The 18,637-nt window shown below is 41.4% G+C and overlaps 1 protein-coding gene across 1 annotated transcript; it reads right to left on the minus strand.

Annotated features, from left to right (window-relative positions):
- Positions 1-326: 326 nt before the first annotated feature.
- On the minus strand, positions 327-18,341 carry LOC115207838 (limb region 1 homolog-like protein). Its single transcript, XM_029775339.1, has 16 exons — positions 18,121-18,341; positions 12,102-12,186; positions 7,684-7,717; positions 7,372-7,511; positions 6,613-6,716; positions 5,855-5,978; positions 5,355-5,423; positions 5,184-5,248; positions 4,854-4,926; positions 4,608-4,691; positions 3,055-3,131; positions 2,861-2,938; positions 2,452-2,616; positions 2,305-2,371; positions 2,007-2,168; positions 327-1,901 (listed from the first exon to the last, which is right to left on the minus strand). The coding sequence occupies exons 1-16, from the start codon at positions 18,184-18,186 to the stop codon at positions 1,816-1,818; spliced, it is 1,479 nt and encodes a 492-aa protein (XP_029631199.1). The 5' UTR covers positions 18,187-18,341; the 3' UTR covers positions 327-1,815.
- Positions 18,342-18,637: the final 296 nt, after the last annotated feature.

Here is an 18,637-nt window from a genome sequence, read left to right on the forward strand (position 1 = left end):
TCACTCCAAAATTTGTCTGTTAGACCACTTTAGGCAGCTATGAAATGTTTGTTAGGTTGAGTACACTTACACCATCTTTATGTAGATCCAGCAACACCTCAATGACGAAATTGAAGAAGGTAAAATTGATGACAGACTTATCTTTACCATACCATGTGGTACTTAGACACATAACAGATGGTGTGGGACATGGATTTGTCTCGACATAAAGATTAGCCAATTTGAGGCTCTAAAAACATCAGGCAATCTTCCAGATTGGAGTGAAACAGGGTTTCCAAATCAATACATTTTCTTAGTATACTATGCAAAAAAAAGCAACAATGGTATAAGAAATAGACTGAAAATATTTATTATTCCAGTAAAGAGTCCTTACAAAAACTATTTTCATATACTTTTAACCAGAGTTCAAATGTATAGCTAGCTAACAATCATACATCATAGTAAAGCATACAGTTTTACAAGACATACAGACAATTTAACATGTAGTAGCCTACTGTTCTGGCATTTTAATTAAATACATTTGGACAATTCAGGAGAGGTTGAGGAGTGTTTTACCCCTGTGAGACAAACACATGAACATTCACTTGATGTCAAAATAAATCTATTGACACAAACTCATAATTAAAAAACAAAAACGTGATTTTAAAAAATGAAAGGAACTTGAGATATTGGAGATAAATCTCCATGCATTAATGCAACATTGCACAAAAAATGAATGTATGCTGACGGACACAAACACACACACACACAGGCACTCTTTTACTCAAACACAGGCACACAAACACACACACACTGTAAACACATCACAGTTTAACTTGGTCTTAACTTCCAGGCCATTGTTTCCGGTCTCTACCTTAAATTTCCTTTAGCGCCATGGTGCTAAGCATTGTATGTTGCTGTTCTCTTCACAAAAGGCAGCTGTCCAACTTTTCAGTCCAACAATAAACCGTCCCTATTACACAAGGTTGTGATACAAATGTGTAAATGAGAATGATATACTAAAAAGGAGTATCGTAGAATTGGCCATATGCATAGAAGTAGAGTTACTGTACCCGTCCCTTACTTTCATTACTGTTAACCGATTTACTGTTATTCTTTGACACCATGCAGACATCTTCTTCTTTCCAAAACCTTCCATTAAAGGACAACAGAAAGAAGTGATATGATGTTCACAAGATGACACAGCAGAATAAATCATTTGAATAATAAATAAGGTCATAAGTGCTAGAGAGGAAAAGCCAGATCTAAAGTACATAGAGCTGAAGTTCTTGTGGAGTTCCTTCCCATCAAAGAGTCAGGGATCAAGATGTTTTGAGATTGGCAGACATTTCAGCAGAAGTCACTTTGGATGTCTATGAAGGGTTCATATATTGGGAATGACCTTGGGACTCGAAGATGACCATCTCCATAGTCTATGCATAGAAACCTAAATTCTTGCTCCCTTTCTGTTCATTTAGTTTTCTTCACCATTGTCTCCCTCTTCTTTTTTAATTTTATTTCTCACTTACTCTGTTATAGACCTGACAGAAAAGGAGACAAATTGCATTGGTCCCCTTTGGCGCAGTACCTGTACCTATTCTCTGTAAGTATGATCATGTCTGAGGTCCAAGTCCATTCCTGATCAGACGATATGTTTCATCTAAGCAAGTTTCCTCCTCTTCTTATATCAGTGGTGACAGGATCAACAGTCGTCCATCAGCAAACAGGTCAATCTCTTCTCTCTTTCAATGACAGTTTACTTCAGCTCAATATTTGGGGACACTGACTTTTTGGTAAACTCACTTTGGTTAGCCAAGGTCATTGGCTTGTTAAGTGTCACTGAATCTTTGAGAGTCCATTAGCCAATAGGAGCCTGAGTGGGATGGTGGAGCGGGACACAGTCGACGGCAGTTTATGCAGCCCTGTGAAGAGATAGAGGACCAGATTAGGGAATCAGCCGATCACAACGTGTGTGAGCATGCGTACACGCGTGCGGAATTGTGTATGTGTGTGTGACCCCAACATACCGAATGCTCTGATGAGTTCCCTCTGTACAGTCCATGTGAGAGTGTTGATAAGACAGGCAGAGGTCAGCCCGGCAAACAGTATGTTATACAGGAAGACGATGTGGAAGTTTCCCAGCCAGTTAAACCGACCAAAGTCTCCCAGCAGATCAAACCGGGTGATCCCTGAATCATCAAGACCAAAGGACCAAACCATTCAATGGTTAATGTTTAGAAAAAGCATCTATTTGTTGGTATTTTATATGTATGTCAGTCTGTCATACAAGAGCACCTGACACCAAGTCCTCCACTGCAGACTTACCCAAAGTCCTAGAAAATACAGGCAGAGCTGAGCTGAGCACCAATAGAGACACACAGTTCCCAATAATCTGAGAAAAGAGAGCAAGAAGCTTGGGTTATTATGAGAATGCCCCATGGAAGAGAGAGCGAGCAGTGTGTGTGTGTGTACCTGTGTCAGTGTGGTGTCCTGTGCGCGGGGGCGTAGTCCAGTGAACAGTGGGGAGCTGTAGAAACCCACTACTGAGGAGATCATGAGATACAGGATGAGGATCACCTGCACTGCAGCCCCTAACGAACCAAACATGGAGAACGAGGCAGCGCCCAGGAGAGGGTCCTTCAAGAGGAGAGAGAAAGAAAGTTAATACTATTTACATCCTGTGATAATACAATTAAAATGTCAGTAGTACACACATTATATAAACTCTGTTTCATAGTGTATACAGGTCTAGTATAGCTCTACAGTGTCCCTTAAAAAGTTACTAATCAAGAACTAGTAGCGACAACATATCTTTGTTTGAATTAAATTAGATATTTGGGGAATTATTAGTTACTGCTTGTATAGGAAAGCATCCCCTCACCTCCATCCCTCGAGGCATAGCTGTATCGTCAAACAGCAACTCCACCACATGGTAACACACAATGAGCACACACACCACCTGGGAAAGAGAACAACACTCACAGCCAATCAAAACACACACAACATTTTGAATGAGGATGTGATGTCAGGTGTGTGCCAGCAGGCGAGGTGAGTGGTGAGTCTGCCTCTCCTCACCGTTACAGCCAGCAGCAACAGCATGGCCAATGGGTATCCTAGGTTACGCTGCCATGGTGATGCTCTCTTCCGTATCTCTGAAGGCAAAAACAGAAATCCAGAGTTAGTGTCTGAGAATCCCAGTCTTTTTATCGTTTGGAGTTTTTCCTGACCACGTGACCTGACGGGACAAACTCCAGGCCCTAATTATAGCCAGTTTTCCTGGCCAGGCCTAGTAGCGTAGGACATGTTCTGTGTTTCTAGGAAAGTCAATGGTTCTTACTAGAGGTCGACCGATTAATCGGAATGGCCGATTAATTAGGGCCGATTTCAAGTTTTCATAACAATCGGTAATTGCCATTTTTGGACTCCAATTATGGCCGATTATATTGCAATCTACGAGGAAACTGCATGGCAGGCTGACCACCTGTTATGCGAGTGCAGCTGCTAGCTAGCATTAAACTTATCTTATAAAAAACAATCAATCTTAACATAATCACTAGTTAACTACACATGGTTGATGATATTACTAGTTTAACTAGCTTGTCCTGCGTTGCATATAATCAATGCGGTGCCTGAAATTGTGTCACTTCTCTTGCGTTCAGTGTAAGCAGAATCAGGGTATATGCAGCAGTTTGGGTTGCCTGGCTCGTTGCGAACTGTAAGAAGACCATTTCTTCCTAACAAAGACCATAATTAATTTGCGAGAATTTTACATAATTATGACATAACATTGAAGGTTGTGCAATGTAACAGCAATATTTAGACTTAGGGTTGCCACCCGTTACATAAAATACGGAACGGTTCCGTATTTCACTGAAAGAATAAACGTTTTGTTTTTTCGAAATTATAGTTTCCGGATATGACCATATTAATGACCTAAAGCTCGTATTTCTGTGTGTTATTATATTACAATTAAGTCTATGATTTGATAGAGCAGTCTGACTGAGCGGTGGTAGGCAGCAGCAGGCTCGTAAGCATTTATTCAAACCGAACTTTCCTCCGTTTGCCAGCAACTTTTGGCAATGCTTGAAGCACAGCGCTGTTTATGACTTCAAGCCTATCAACTCCCGAGATTAGGCTGGCAATACTATGGTGCCTATAAGAACATCCAATAGTCAAAGGTCTATGAAATACAAATGTTAGAGAAATAGTCCTATAATAACTTCAACCTAAAACTTCTTACCTGGGAATATTGAAGACTCATGTTAAAAGGAACCACCAGCTTTCATATGTTCTCATGTTCTGAGCAAGGAACTTAAACGTTAGCTTTTTTACATGGCACATATTGCACTTTTACTTTCTTCTCCAACACTGTGTTTTTGCATTATTTATACCAAATTGAACATGTTTCATTATTTATTTGAGACTAAATTGATTTTATTTATGTATTATATTAAGTCAAAATAAAAGTGTTCATTGTTCATTCAGTATTGTTGTAATTGTCATTATTTCAAATATATATTAAAAAAATATTTAAAAAACGTCCGATTAATCGGTATCTGCCTTTTTTGGTCCTCCAATAATCGGTATCGGTGTTGAAAAATCATATTCGGTCGACCTTTAGTTCTTACCCAGAGCAATCCGCCGGGCCTGAATGTTGAGGAACCGGTTCCTCAGAACCTCTGCATTCACATTATTCCATAACGAGGTCCCACCTACAGAGGAAAGAGAGAGCTGTAATTTTGTGATAAGCTTCTATTCATTCCCTTTAAAGAGAAATAGCATCACTTTAATTATGCATGAAAGTGACAAATTCTGGCATAAAATTGACATATGTTATATCATGGATATACAGTACGTTATGTCATGAGACTTACTAGTGAGGTTCCTGGATAGAGAGGCCTCTTCAAACTCAGCACAACTCATTGTCTCATCAAGGTCCTCCAGCAACTGATGATGGAAGACATTAAGGGAGTCAGACCAGCACACACATACAGTACATACCAACACCACACACACATACAGTACATACCAACACATACAGTACATACCATGTTAATTTTACCCAAACACATACCTATAAATAGTAAAACCAGAGAAACTGATCATTTTGCAGTGGTCTCTTAATTTTTTCCAGAGCTGTACAGACAGCACATAAACTAAAGGACAAAAACACACCAACATGAGTCTTACACAGACACACTCACCCTTGGTTTGACCAGTAGCCTTCCTGTGACGCTGAACATACGTGATAGTCCCAGAGGAGTGCATACTGTGGGAGACACAGGGGATACAATCATATAATATAGAAATACAGTCATCCTCATATTTATGAAATGCCCCCGGCCCGGGGCTGGGTAAACATGTACTGTACTTACACAACAGCAGCAGGACTCCGAACAAGGATATGCAGGAGTACAGATAAGGCAGGTAATACTCCCACAGATCTGAGAGACAAACGATTTAACACATTACAGATAAATTTAGGAATTAAACTTACATTTCACATTTGCAGTTAACAACAGCAACAGGCATTTTACATTTACATTTTTAGTCATTTAGCAGAGGCTCTTATCCAGAGCGACTTACAGTAGTGAATGCATACATTTCATATATATATATATATATATATATATATATATTTTTTTTTTTGTACTGGCTTCCCATGGGAACCCACAACCCTGGCGTTGCACACACCATGCTGGCGTTGCAAACACCATGCTCTACCAACTGAGCCACAGGGAAGCAGACGAAATATGAGAAGAGGTGGAAGGTAAAAGATGAAAAGCACATAAAACAGTTTTAAGGATGTGAAAGTGTAAGAAAAGGGGGATAGATCGAGAGGGAGAGGGGAGAAGGAGAAGAGGGGTTGTTTTACCGTAAAGACTCTGTCTGGCCATGTTGTCATCAAGGATGGCTGATGCCACCCACACCATCCCCAACACGAGCAGGGTCAGGAGGAAGAGGACTACTGCTGTCTCATACAGACGGGCCATCACACCCTGTGTACAGAGGGTATACAAACGTTATACCACATGTTATATACACTGAGTGTACAAAAACACTAGGAACACCCTCCTAATATTGAGTTGGACCCCCCTTTTCCCTAAAAACAGCCTCAATTCGTTGGGGCATGGACTCTATAAGGTGTCGAAAGCGTTCCACAGGGATCCTGGTCCATGTTGACTCCAATGTTTCCCCACAGTTGTGTCAAGTTGGCTGGATGTCCTTTGAGTGGTGGACCATTCTTGATACACACAGCAAACTGAGTGTGAAAAACCCAGCAGCGTTGCAGTTCTTGACACACTCAAACCGGTGCACCTGGCACCTACTGCCTATCCATGTGTCAATTGGCTCAAGGCTTAAAAATCCTTCTTTAAGTCTCCTCCCCTTCATCTACACTGATTGAACTGGATTTAACAATATCAATAAGGGATTTTAGCTTTCACCTGGATTCACCTGGTCAGTCTGTGTCATGGAAAGAGCACTCAGTGTACATATACATGATGCTCTTTCATAAGCCTGGGCCATGGTCTGTTTGTGCTTCAGCCAACTCATCCCAATCATCATGTCATCACAACACTCAGTGGATTTGGCTCATCTGCTACCAGTCTGCTCTGTCACTGAAGCAGGTACCTTCTTGGATCCAGCGAAGCCCTCAGACTCAGTGAAGAAGTAGGCAAAGGGCAGGAGGAAGACCAGGGATAGGTTGGAGAAGAGGAAGACTATATTCCACAGTCCTGCATTGAGAGATGGAGACAGACAGCGTTACAGACAGCGTTACAGACAGCGTTACAGACAGCGTTACAGACAATGAGAGGTTCACTCTCTACATGCTATACACACAAAAAAGGCGCTATCTAGAATCTAAAAGGGTTCTTCGGCTATCCCCATAGGAGAACCCTTTGAAGAAACCATTTTTGTTCCAACTAGAACCCTTTGGGTTCCAGGTAGAACCCTTTCCACAGGGTCCTACATGGAACCCAAAAGGGTTCTAGTTGGAACAAAAATGGTTTCTCCTATGGGGACAGCCGAAGAACCCTTATGGAACCTATTGTTCTAAGAGTGAGGTCTCTAGTGGAGTTTCATAAACGTTCGTTTTAAAAGTTCAAGGCTCTGAGGAGCTCGTATCTGTAGTCTTATCATCACCACTGAGTAAAGGTAATAGCTACACCCATAGCAACATGTGGTGGACTGCAAATTCTCTGAACAAATTAAACGGGAAATCAAATATGTGAAGCATATGCACTGAACCAACTACCTGCTGAGAAAATCTTTCAATGGTACATGACTTTAAACTGTCATTCATGCTTCGCACAAACAAAATCTCTGTGCGCATTAGGTGTGTCAGTCAGGTGTGTGTATGTTAATGTAGCTGCTTGTGTGTGTGTTTACCGTGTATAAGGGATCCATTAAGCCACTGCATGTAGTAGCTCTGTGGGAAGGAGAGCAGGACCTCGTTGGACAAGATGGAGAGCGGTAGGAGTAGAACAGCGCCCACAGAGACTGAGAGAGTGAACGTACAGAGCCACAGCCTAGAGAAAGACAGAGAGAAAAATAGATTTTTTACAAAAGAAGCAGCAGTCCCATAAAATACATAGAAATATCAAATATGTAGGTAGGTTCAGTATATTGGTTTTCTGACATTCTGTGGCAGAATAGATGAGATTGGTGGTAATAAAGCCTCTATTGTTCAAAGTTACTCACGCAATTTTGTTGACTGTTGCATCTTCACTGTTATCTACAATTTAAAGAACACAACGCAATTGTTAGTATGGCTTACAGAAAGAGGAAAAATTGTTTGGGGGTGAGGGGATAGACAGGCTGGGCAAGAAGCTGGGAACCTGATCAAAGACAAGACCTCCTTCCCCTAAATTCCTGAAGGGCAACAAGCACACATTGCTCATTTCTCACCAGTGGTGTAGTGGAAGGTATACGCAGGTATACCTTTTTAGGCCCAGCAACGTACACAGGGCAGTAGGCCTACACGTGAATGATCCAAAATTCAATTTGTGTGAAAACACTGTTCCAAAATGCTCACCGCACATGCAAGCGGTTTCATGGACAGAGATGGAAAGATCTGTTAGAAAGAGGGGGATTTAAAGATGCAGCCAAAGGCATTAGGATAATGCAGAGGCTGCTAGACAATGAAATAACTTTGAAAGAAAACCAATAGAACAGGAGAAGGCATTTGATTAAGTCTTCATAAGAATAATTGCCTCCACGTTTATATGGTGGGATTTTGGCCACAGGCTATTTTGAAGCAAGGTAAGACATGCCTCATAATATGAAGCAAAATGTCCAGGTTTCAAACTAATTAAGGAACAGGAAAATATAGTGATGCGAATGACAGGCCTAACTGTCTTCTAGTAGATGGAAAGCCTTTCCCAAAAACCTGCTCTATTAAATGTTAACTAGCTTCATAGTAGCCCATGCCTACCTGTCAGAATGATATCATGATGATTATTTTAATCAATCTAGTGCCATTTCGTTTGCAAACTCCATCTCATGTGCTACAGAAACACTGCTTATAAAACAACAGTGCTAGGTGCCTGCACACTTGAATTAGCACACTTGAATTAAAGGTCAACTACTCTAAAAAAAAAATCTAAATTTCTTAGATTTTTCCAAAACCATGTGGTTTAAGCATTGTTATAGACTTAGAACATACACTTTTGTTGATTTTCTGTTAAAAAAAAAGTGTGACATTGAGAACGAATACCTGAATTTTTGGGGGGGACAATCTGAAACCGGTGAATTACTGACTCAGTTGATCTGTTTCAATAGTAGGCCTCACTGTGAAAGACCAATATGAACAGTACAGCTTGGGTTGGCCTGACTGTGAAAGACCAATATGAACAGTACAGCTTGGGTTGGCCTGACTGTGAAAGACCAATATGAACAGTACAGCTTGGGTTGGCCTGACTGTGAAAGACCAATATGGGATTCATCATTTTAGGTCATTCAGAGAGTATGTCACTGTTTCTCATAGAAGTTTTCACACGGTGTGTTTCCTTCAGGCCGTTTGGAAAAATGTTGGCAAAATACCCACTTCTCCAGGCACCACTACACCACTGATTCTAACAAACACCTACAGGCTAAAACTGTTCTTGTAGTAACAATTATAAACGACAAACATGTTTGCACATGTGTGGAAGAGTGTTTGTGTGTGATCAAGCAAAGCAAATTCTTGTGTAGGCCTACGTACAGTGTGTGTATGGCTGTGTGTGTGTGTGTGTGTGCACACATGTGTTTATGCTGCAGGCTACAAACCAGGAACTGGAAATAATACGTTCTTTCCGAAAGCAGGAAATTAAATTGCCCAAAAGCAAAACGCTAATCCTTATCAAAGAACAGTAATACAATGTTTGAATATCTCTGTGCCCCATATGTGTATGGCCCTGATCTGTGACTGATCATGGAATTGATCAGATCGGTCAGCTATTTCCAACAACTGAACAAATCAGTGTACAATTTAGTATCCATGTGCAAGTTTTGGGAAAAGGGGTGGGGGTGGTATTGAACAATTTGCTAACCCGACCCCTTACGATGAAGAATTTGGTCATAAAAACGGAATTATCATATTTGGCACAGGCTTCGAAGTTGAGGCTTATTTCATACCCCATTGTTTTGTACCAGCAAATTAAGGCTGGATAGACAGCCTAAGTGCAGAGTCATTTGTTGGTTAAAGTAAAACCCATGGAGCTCTCCGTTTCCCCCTTACTTTTCTATCTCTGGCGTCCTACATGGTTTACACACTACACAAGAGATATTACTAGATCGGAACCATAGCCAGAAACATCTGGTTTGTGAAAACCCCCAGTCCACACACCCATATTGGCTGTCCAAGGGGTGCTGCAGACCGTACATTCCTGACTACGTGGGCGCTGGTTCTGTGTGTGTGTGTGTGTGTGTGTGTGTGTGTGTGTGTGTGTGTGTGCGCGCGCGCGCGCGCGCGCGCGCGTCTGTCCAAGTGTGTGTCCAAGTGTTTTGTGTGGGGGTTGTTGTGCACTGTGTATGCCCTACGGAGCGTATTATTATCCCAGGGGAACATTCCTTGCGCCCCTCGCCCAGTCTAACAGGACAGAGGATCCGGGAGACCAAGGAAGGTTGCATAACAGGCTCTGGCTGTAATTTGTACCAGAGTGGATTTTGGAAAGCATCCTGTCCGCCATACCAATGCTTGCTGTAAATTCCTGATAGAAACATACACTCACAAGTGAGGTGGGGGCTGCTGCAGTGAAAAACACCCTAGCTCATGCCTGCACACATAAATTAAAGTTATTATGGCTCCTTCATAGTAAACAACAAGTTGTTTATGCAGACATACACAATCTATACACAGCAGTGTGAAGCAAGGGCAAACATATGCTGATATATGCATTTACAGTGCCTTCGGAAAGTATTCAGACCCCTTGACTTTTCCCACATTGTTATGTTACAGCCTTATTCTAAAATGGATTAAATAAATAAAAACATCCTCTGCAATCTACACACAATACCCCATAACGGCAAAACAAAAACAAGTATAAAAAAGAGAAATAGCTTATTTTAGTATTCAGACCCTTTGTATTGAGACTCGAAGTTGAGCTCAGGTGTACCCTGTTTCCATTGATCATCCTTGAGTCCACCGGTGGTAAATTCAATAGACTGGACATAATTTGGAAAAACACACACCTGTCTATGTAAGGTCCCACAGTTAACAGTGCATGTCGGAGCAAAAACCAAGCCATGAGGTCGAAAGAAGTGTCCGTAGAGAGCTGAGACAGGACAGACAGATCTGGGGAAGGGTACAAAAACATTTCTGCAGCGTTGAAGGTCCCCAAGAACACAGTGGCCTCCCTCATTCTGAAATGGATGAAGTTTGGAACAACCAAAACTCTTCCTAGAGCTGGCCGCCTGGTCAAACTGAGCAATTAGAGGAGAATTGCCTTGGTCAGGGAGGTGACCAAGAACCTGATGGTCACTTTGACAGAGCTCTAGAGTTCCTCTGTGGAGATGGGAGAACCTTCCAGAAGGACAACCATCTCTGCAGCACTTTACCAATCAGGCCTTTATCTTAGAGTGGCCAGACGGAAGCCACTCCTCAGTAAAAGGCACATGACAGCCATCTTGGAGTTTGCCAAAAGTTACCTAAAGACTCTCAGACCATGAGAAACAAGATTCTCTGGTCTGATAAAACCAAGATTGAACTTTTTGGCCTGAATACCAAGAATCACGTCTGGAGGAAACCTGGCACCATCCCTATGGTGAAGCATGGTGGTGGCAGCATCATGCTGTGGGGTTGTTTTTCAGTGGCAGGGACTGGAAGACTAGTCAGGATCAAGGGAAAGATAAACAGAGCAAAGTAAAGAGAGATCCTTGATGAAAACCTGCTCCAGAGCGCTCAGGACCTCAGACTGGGGCGACGGTTCCCCTTCCAACAGGACAATGACCCCAAGCACACAGCCAAGACAACGCAAGAGTGGCTTCGAGACAAGTCTCTGAATGTCCTTGAGTGGCCGAGCCAGAGCCCGGACTTGAACCAAAACAAACATTTCTGGAAAGACCTGAAAATAGCTCTGCAGCAACGCTCCCTATACAACCTGACAGAGCTTGAGAGGATCTGCAGAGAAGAATGGGAGAAACCCCAAATACAAGTGTGCCAAGCTTGTAGCGTCATACTCATTAAGACTCACTGCCAAAGGTGCTTCAAAAAAAATATTGAGTAAAGGGTCTGAATAATTATGTAAATATAATATTTTACTTTTGTATTTTTTTTATAAATTAGCAAAAATGTCTAAAAACCTGTTACTGGGGTGTCATTATTGGGTATTGTGTCTAGATTGAAGAGGGAAAAAACTAAGAATAAGGATGTAAAGTAACAAAATGTGGAAAAAGTCAAGGGGTCTGAATACTTTCCGAAGGCACTGTATACATATATACGGCCGTCCTGGCTGTAATACAACACCTACACGTACAGGACCAAAGGAGGACACTGGGAGGCATACAGAACTATCAAGAGTCGAATTAATTACTTTTAGAGTTAAATCAGTAGTGTTGAGCCACAGAACCCCAGCAGACCTTGCAGTCCACTGTGACCTGGCCTCCACTCCACTCCACTGACCTCTCAGACTCACACGTACCTATGGTAAACTCAGCATTCCTCTTGTAGTGGGTAATGACCAGATAGGAGACAATGTAGAGACATATGAAAAGCAGGACACAGATCTGTGGAGATAAAAACACTGAGATCAACGTTTAGGATCAAACTTCCTATGATTAATCCATGCTAATTGTGGGAATAAGTCAACAATCTTTTATTATTCGGTAATTGTAGCAACGGGTCATCAAAATTGATTAAAATATTAAAAACAATTCTAATAAATGCAAAATGGCAAAAATGTGTGGAATTGCACGAAATGATGGTTCTCTCTGCTGTCAAGAGGGAGGCCCGCTAAAACGTTTTGCTCGCAATGTGGGGGGAGGGGGGTATGGATGTGGGTACACAGACCCGCAAGCAACTGCGGCCCCCCCATATCAGTTCAGATATTGTTGTGGCTCCCAACCCCATCAAAGTTGGCCATCCCTAGTCTATGCCTCCCTGCACTCATTAATTCATGTTGTTGTCACATTCTGTTCAATAATTCAACAAGTGTGTCAATAGCAGGATACGCTGGAATTAGAAATCAACATCCTTGGCTTTAGATTACACCTATCTATACATGCTTTCCATTGTTTGCGAAATCAGACATAATATCACTGGAATCCAACTGTTCATTTTCAGGAGATGCTTTCATTTCAGGGCATTTCATTTGTTAACATTTCAACTGTAGCAAATGATTTTTTCTTTTTTCTTTTTGTGGAATTAAAAAAAGTAAAGTACACCAATCAAAATAAAGTTATCTTTCCCCTCTTTCTTATGATGCAAGTGTCGAGGTGATGTGTTAAATCCTCAACAAACTTTTGTGTTCTTATAGATGCAATGGAAAAGACAATGTATTCCATTGAGTCCATTTCAGCCAATACTGGGTTGTGTTTGACACAACCCAGTAATATATCCGCAGTCGTAACGTTAACAGGAAAAAACAACAGGCACACGCAAAAGCATGAAAGAGTCGCAGGAGTAAAATAAAAGCAATCAGTCCAGCCAGATTTAAGTGACAAGTGGATTTTGCACCCCTCACACAGGAAATAGATGGCTGAAAAAGACATATGGCCGGGATATGCTAGTTGTTTGTTTTCTCGTCTCTAATTGCATTTATAAAGCAAGAATTCACTCGATAGAGAAAATCCACACAACGCTGCTGTAGACCCCGAGTGTTGCCGCATAACAGAGGTGAGCAGATTCGCACAGGGCAAACAAACACCAGACAAAGTCTTCAAGTCCTCACACTAATGCAGATAATATACAGGCAGGCTTTTCAACCTCCAGCTGGTTCATGAAGACATCACCACAATGATCTTAGAGATGACTGAACCCAGGAACACACAGGAGAGTCAATCATCTCCCTCTCTGTTACCTGCACTGTGTTTATTTTTGCTATGGTTGCCTGAGCAACATCATGCATGCCCTCTGCTTAATTAATGGAACATTGTCAAAGCTGGGTGTCTTCATACTTTCAAAGAGAAAACATGGATAAGACTGAACATGCACATTCTAGGGAGTGGAAAGTAAATTTTCTCATCCACGTCAAACTGTATATCTTGCTGTTTGTTTGAAGACTTCTGAACAAAAGCCAATAGACGCATGCTATGAACCCGTTTAACCACATAACAGAATAGAGTGATTTATTGTTGCATGTGTGGCGAGATGATTGCAGATCATCACTTGTGGTTCTACCTTCAAAACAATAGTTTACCCTCAAGCCTGCCTTCCAGGAGGCACATCCTAATGTATGTGAATCAATCACTGATCAGTAGAATCAAGTTGAACTCTGCATTCTCTCCCTTTACAACAAAATGAAGTTCTCGTTTATTATTGGAAAATGGAAGATCCCCAGGTTAGTGATACTGTACTGTCTGTAGGTAGCCTAACTGTATTACAGATGCTGAATTACATAATTGGAATGGATTTCTAGTTACCAAATGATGGTTTTGGCAATCTGTGACTGTGATTGAGCCCCTGGTTTTATAAACAGGGTCATCGGGGTTAGTTATGTAGTAGATAGATGAGAGGGGGTCAGATTATCAGGATTACCAGATTAAGCAACGAGAGAGTGGAGAGGAGACCGGCTGGGATTACAAAAAAAGCCAACAACATAAACTAAATACTCACATCCCCACCGATCCCTTATAAAACAGAAATGACCAGACATTTTCTAAAATGGAGGACACTACTCTTCCAATTTAGGGAACTAGGAATGGCAGCAGTTCTGTGCCAGTTTCAAAGCAACATATCCCCACCCTGGTCTGAATAAAGATGACGCAATCAGGTTAACGAATAACAGAGAAAGAAAAACATCATAATATCATAAATATCACATAAGGAGATAGCTACCTCTGATCCCGCAGATAAGTAAATGTTCTGTTCCAGAATATTCCGGTGGTCTAATAAAATACTCCAATATAACATGTTATGAAGGTAAATAAAAACAGGGCTACATCCTATAACTGTAAATGTTAGCAATGTGGGCACTCCTATTTGAATTTGATCATTGTTACAGGGAGAGAATATGTGTCTGTGATGATGCCCTTAATGTATACTTGGACATGATGTGCCTGCTGACTTGTATAATCATGTACATTTGATAAGCTTGACCTACAAATGGCAGCCACCACAGATTTACCTAGTGAGTGGATGAACGACAAGGCAGAATTGGATACCCCACCTCATAGCCTGCCCAGTGACACCAACATCCAATGAACTAGGGCAGAGCTCAGTAGTTGTAACAGATAATGTTTAGCATTAAGAACTACCATACCTCACATGCAAAATACTGTATACTGTTAGTTTCTAAACCATTTTCACCTAATCTTTGTTTCTTTATTAAGTGTGGATTGACGTCATGTCCTTGCCAGCTTGCCAGTCTTTTTTGGAGTCTAATAAATCTACTGATGGAAATGTGGTGATGTCACTGCAATTATACCAGAGTTGAGTTGCAGGCTTAGCTGTATACAAGTAAAAGCTTTGTTAGAGCAATGGACTACAATATAAATACACAACTGCAGAAAATGCCTAATGACAACTATTCATTTCCCATTCTCAAACTGAAAGATGATGCTACAGAGTGACACAGTGCTCCAAATAGCCAAATGAGACATTCAGATGCTTAAAGTTCATTATGTGTGACTTGCTCTGTAATAAAGCAAGCCATCTAAAACCAGTCCTTGGCCAGTACTAAGATACAGGCTGAAGAATATTAAACTAGGCTGGACTGAAACAGCCTAGGCATTCAGACAGCTCAAAGAGAATGGAGCCCATGCTGGGCAGTTTGATGATTATGGGAGAGAGGGGGTTTAAATCCACACTACAAAGCTGTAAGGTCTATGAGAACTTTGGGCTTCTTTACACTACACTACTTTGATGATGGATACTAGTTCCAGGAAAGATGATATTGTAGTGTAAAAAGACAGATCTAGATTCAAATGTGTCTTTTAGAGATGTCTCCCACACTACCTCTGGGTGTTATAGTGTAAAGACAACGGCTTTCCCACACCACCTGTCCCTGCAAGAATTACCTTAATATCAGTAGACAGAGTTCTTGCTCTGTTAGCTAAATTGAAAATTAAAGGCTTATAAATGATCCACTCATTTGTGAATCGTTGCATTAATCAAATGTGCAACATTATGTAGAATAGGGTTTAGATGAGAAGCTCCTGTACAGTTTGAATTGCTATCCTTAGGCCGTCATTGCAGTTAAATAAAATACATTTAAAAACATTTTGTTTGTCTATTTCCTATGGTATTTACGGTATGGTAATAGCTGCACTCACACATGAAGCAGGAATGTGGCTTTGGCCACACCACATCCAAGGCTAAAGTAAGGTGTACACAGAAAAGTTGTCCATCTGATGTTGAAGATAGATAGATCTTACTACACACATTTTACTGATGTAAATCCACCCTTTGATAGAGAGATGTGGGGGAGAGGGCAAACATAGCCCATGTCACAATGCTAACCAGCTTATGCCCAACAGCTCACAGCCCCAACAGCTAATGCCCAGCACGCTAATGCCCCAAACAAAAGCCCCACTCTCTATCAGAGCAAATTGCCAATAAATGGCAGACAGAGAATATGGAGCACCATTGAGGGTTCACAGCGTATACAAGCAGCATAATACTGTATATAGATGCACTTTAAGTTGAGCCTCCAATCCCAACAAACACAGCCATCATGTTCGGTCACAGCAAGACTGTCCTTTGTGAAGGACAAAACACCACAGGCCTGTTATATTTTTCCTCCTCCTAGAGACAGATAATGGGGCTGTCTGAGGGCACCTTCACCTGCTCTAGTCCAGAGGACAACAGTGTTCCCTGTCTCAGCTCTGACGCACACTCCCTATCTGTCTGTCCCCACCTGTCTGTCTGTCTGTCATTCTGTCTTGTATTTCTCTGTATGTTTCTTTGTCTTTCTGACTTTCACATCAGAAATGTTTCCTCCCTCTCTCAGTCTGGCTCTATCCTCTTCAGTTGTGTAAACACTTTCAGGTGAGGCTGCCAGCCCACTAGACAAACTCAAGTCCTATGTGCTGAAGGATTTCTCCAGTATTTTCTATTAGTCAGTGGGCTGGACACTGATGTCGTAAAGACAGAACAAAAGATAACCGTCTCAGGCATGTTGTTAAAAGTTTGGAAGTAAAGGTAAAACATCATATCATACAAATATTTAGCTTGTTAGTGCTGTACACAACAGGTATTTGCTGGATATTTCTGTGAGAAAAAGCCTTTGTGATGACGGGTTGTGCTACTAATGCATGGCTCTGTCACTGAGACCATGTTGTGTCCATTCTGCCCTACCGGAAAATAGAAGTGGAGGAATGGTATTATTGATAACTATGCATGCCACGGTACCTGTTAAGACTGAACAGCCTTTCAAAGGGCCGATGTAGGTCATGAAAAATGTAACTAGCACTACCACTACTTGATTAAAAGGCTGCACACTCTGTCCAGCCTAAGGCACGTAGGACACACGTGCATGTGGATAGAAACACAATTGCCCACATAAACACACAAAGATAAACGCTATTAGCAGCCTATAATGCACTCACAGGAATAGGCGTTAGAAAATAGAGAAAGAGGAAGGGAGTCTGGAATGACTTAATGTCATCTGTATCAGGGAGTCAGACAGGCAGAAGAGAGACAGAGATCTACTGTGCTAAGCAGGGTCATAGGTCACTTCCCTGTGCTGCTGTGGTGATAGAGCCATCATGCCAGGATTACATGAGCACATACAGTACAACATTTAATGCGTTTCAAATGTAACAAATACTGGTCCAACTACATTTTACACTACATAAAAATGGCAACAGGTTTGACATCCCATAACATAATGTGCTTTGAGCACATACTTGTGCAGCAATAACCAATCTTTACCACAAATACCCAGGTTCTCATTGCGACTCGGTTTTTAGAGCTGAACATTTGGTTAAATTCAAGTTAGGCTACATTGTACACTTCATTGATGCTGAGATGTTGATGCTTCAACATCTCGATCTACCAATACACAGACAATGGTGTTAATAATTATAGTAAATGTAATTTATATAATCAAGAATGCAATAACTATCCTGCATCAGGCCTACTTGGTGAACTATCTAATTATTGGCTGATGTTTGTTGTTACATTGTAGAGAGGTGAAAGATAAAAGTGCATGCGGCTGCACAATATGCTTAAGTAGTCTACAGTAGGGGCATATTTTGGGGTTGAATAGCAGCAACATGACCTCACATTTTTCCTTTACAAAAAACACAGGAGGGACGCTGAAGGTATACTGTAGTAATGGTAGGGCAAAAAGGTAATTGAGAAATATGATACAGATACACAAATTCTAACAGCAAGTTCCTGGAATAGCCTACAGCCACACATATTCAGCAAATAGTAAATGTTATGAGATACAATTGCATTTGCAGCTGGCTGATGATCACAGCAGTGCAGCGAGAGCACTCCAATCAACAGGCAAGCTCTCAATTTCACCGCAGTCGACGAGTACAGACTGTACTTACTATGGTCTCTCTGACTCGGTCGTGGAAAAGCTGTTCCCGGACCGATACGTCTTCTGGAGCTTCCATGCTCCGACAACCATATCGCGGATTGTTCGCCCTTTATGTGGCTCAAATGTATATGTTTTCTGGTCCTTGTTGCTGCCTCATCAGACCAGCACCGCAGCGCAGCTTGTCCTCGTTCCTAGGCTGGCTCATGCAAATGAGTCATGTCGCTGCCTCTCAGCTCTTGTGCGAACAGACTGTCCCTCTGCGCCACAATGGGCGTGCAGTTGTCGCGGTGCGGTGTCCAAAAATTAGCTGGTATCAATGACTGTATATAGTATACCCACATGAAAAAATACTGCAGTTTACTATAGAGTAATACAGTACTTACAATAGAATGCTATAGTAAACTGCAGTATACTGTAGAATACTATACTCCACACTGTAGTATCCCTCTATCATGTGTAGTACTTACTATAGAATGGTGTATTATACTGTAGAATACTATAGTAAATTATACAGTATTATCCGCAAA

This window comes from Salmo trutta, chromosome 14 (assembly GCF_901001165.1).
Source record: "Salmo trutta chromosome 14, fSalTru1.1, whole genome shotgun sequence".
In the NCBI taxonomy this organism is placed as follows: Eukaryota; Metazoa; Chordata; class Actinopteri; order Salmoniformes; family Salmonidae; genus Salmo; species Salmo trutta.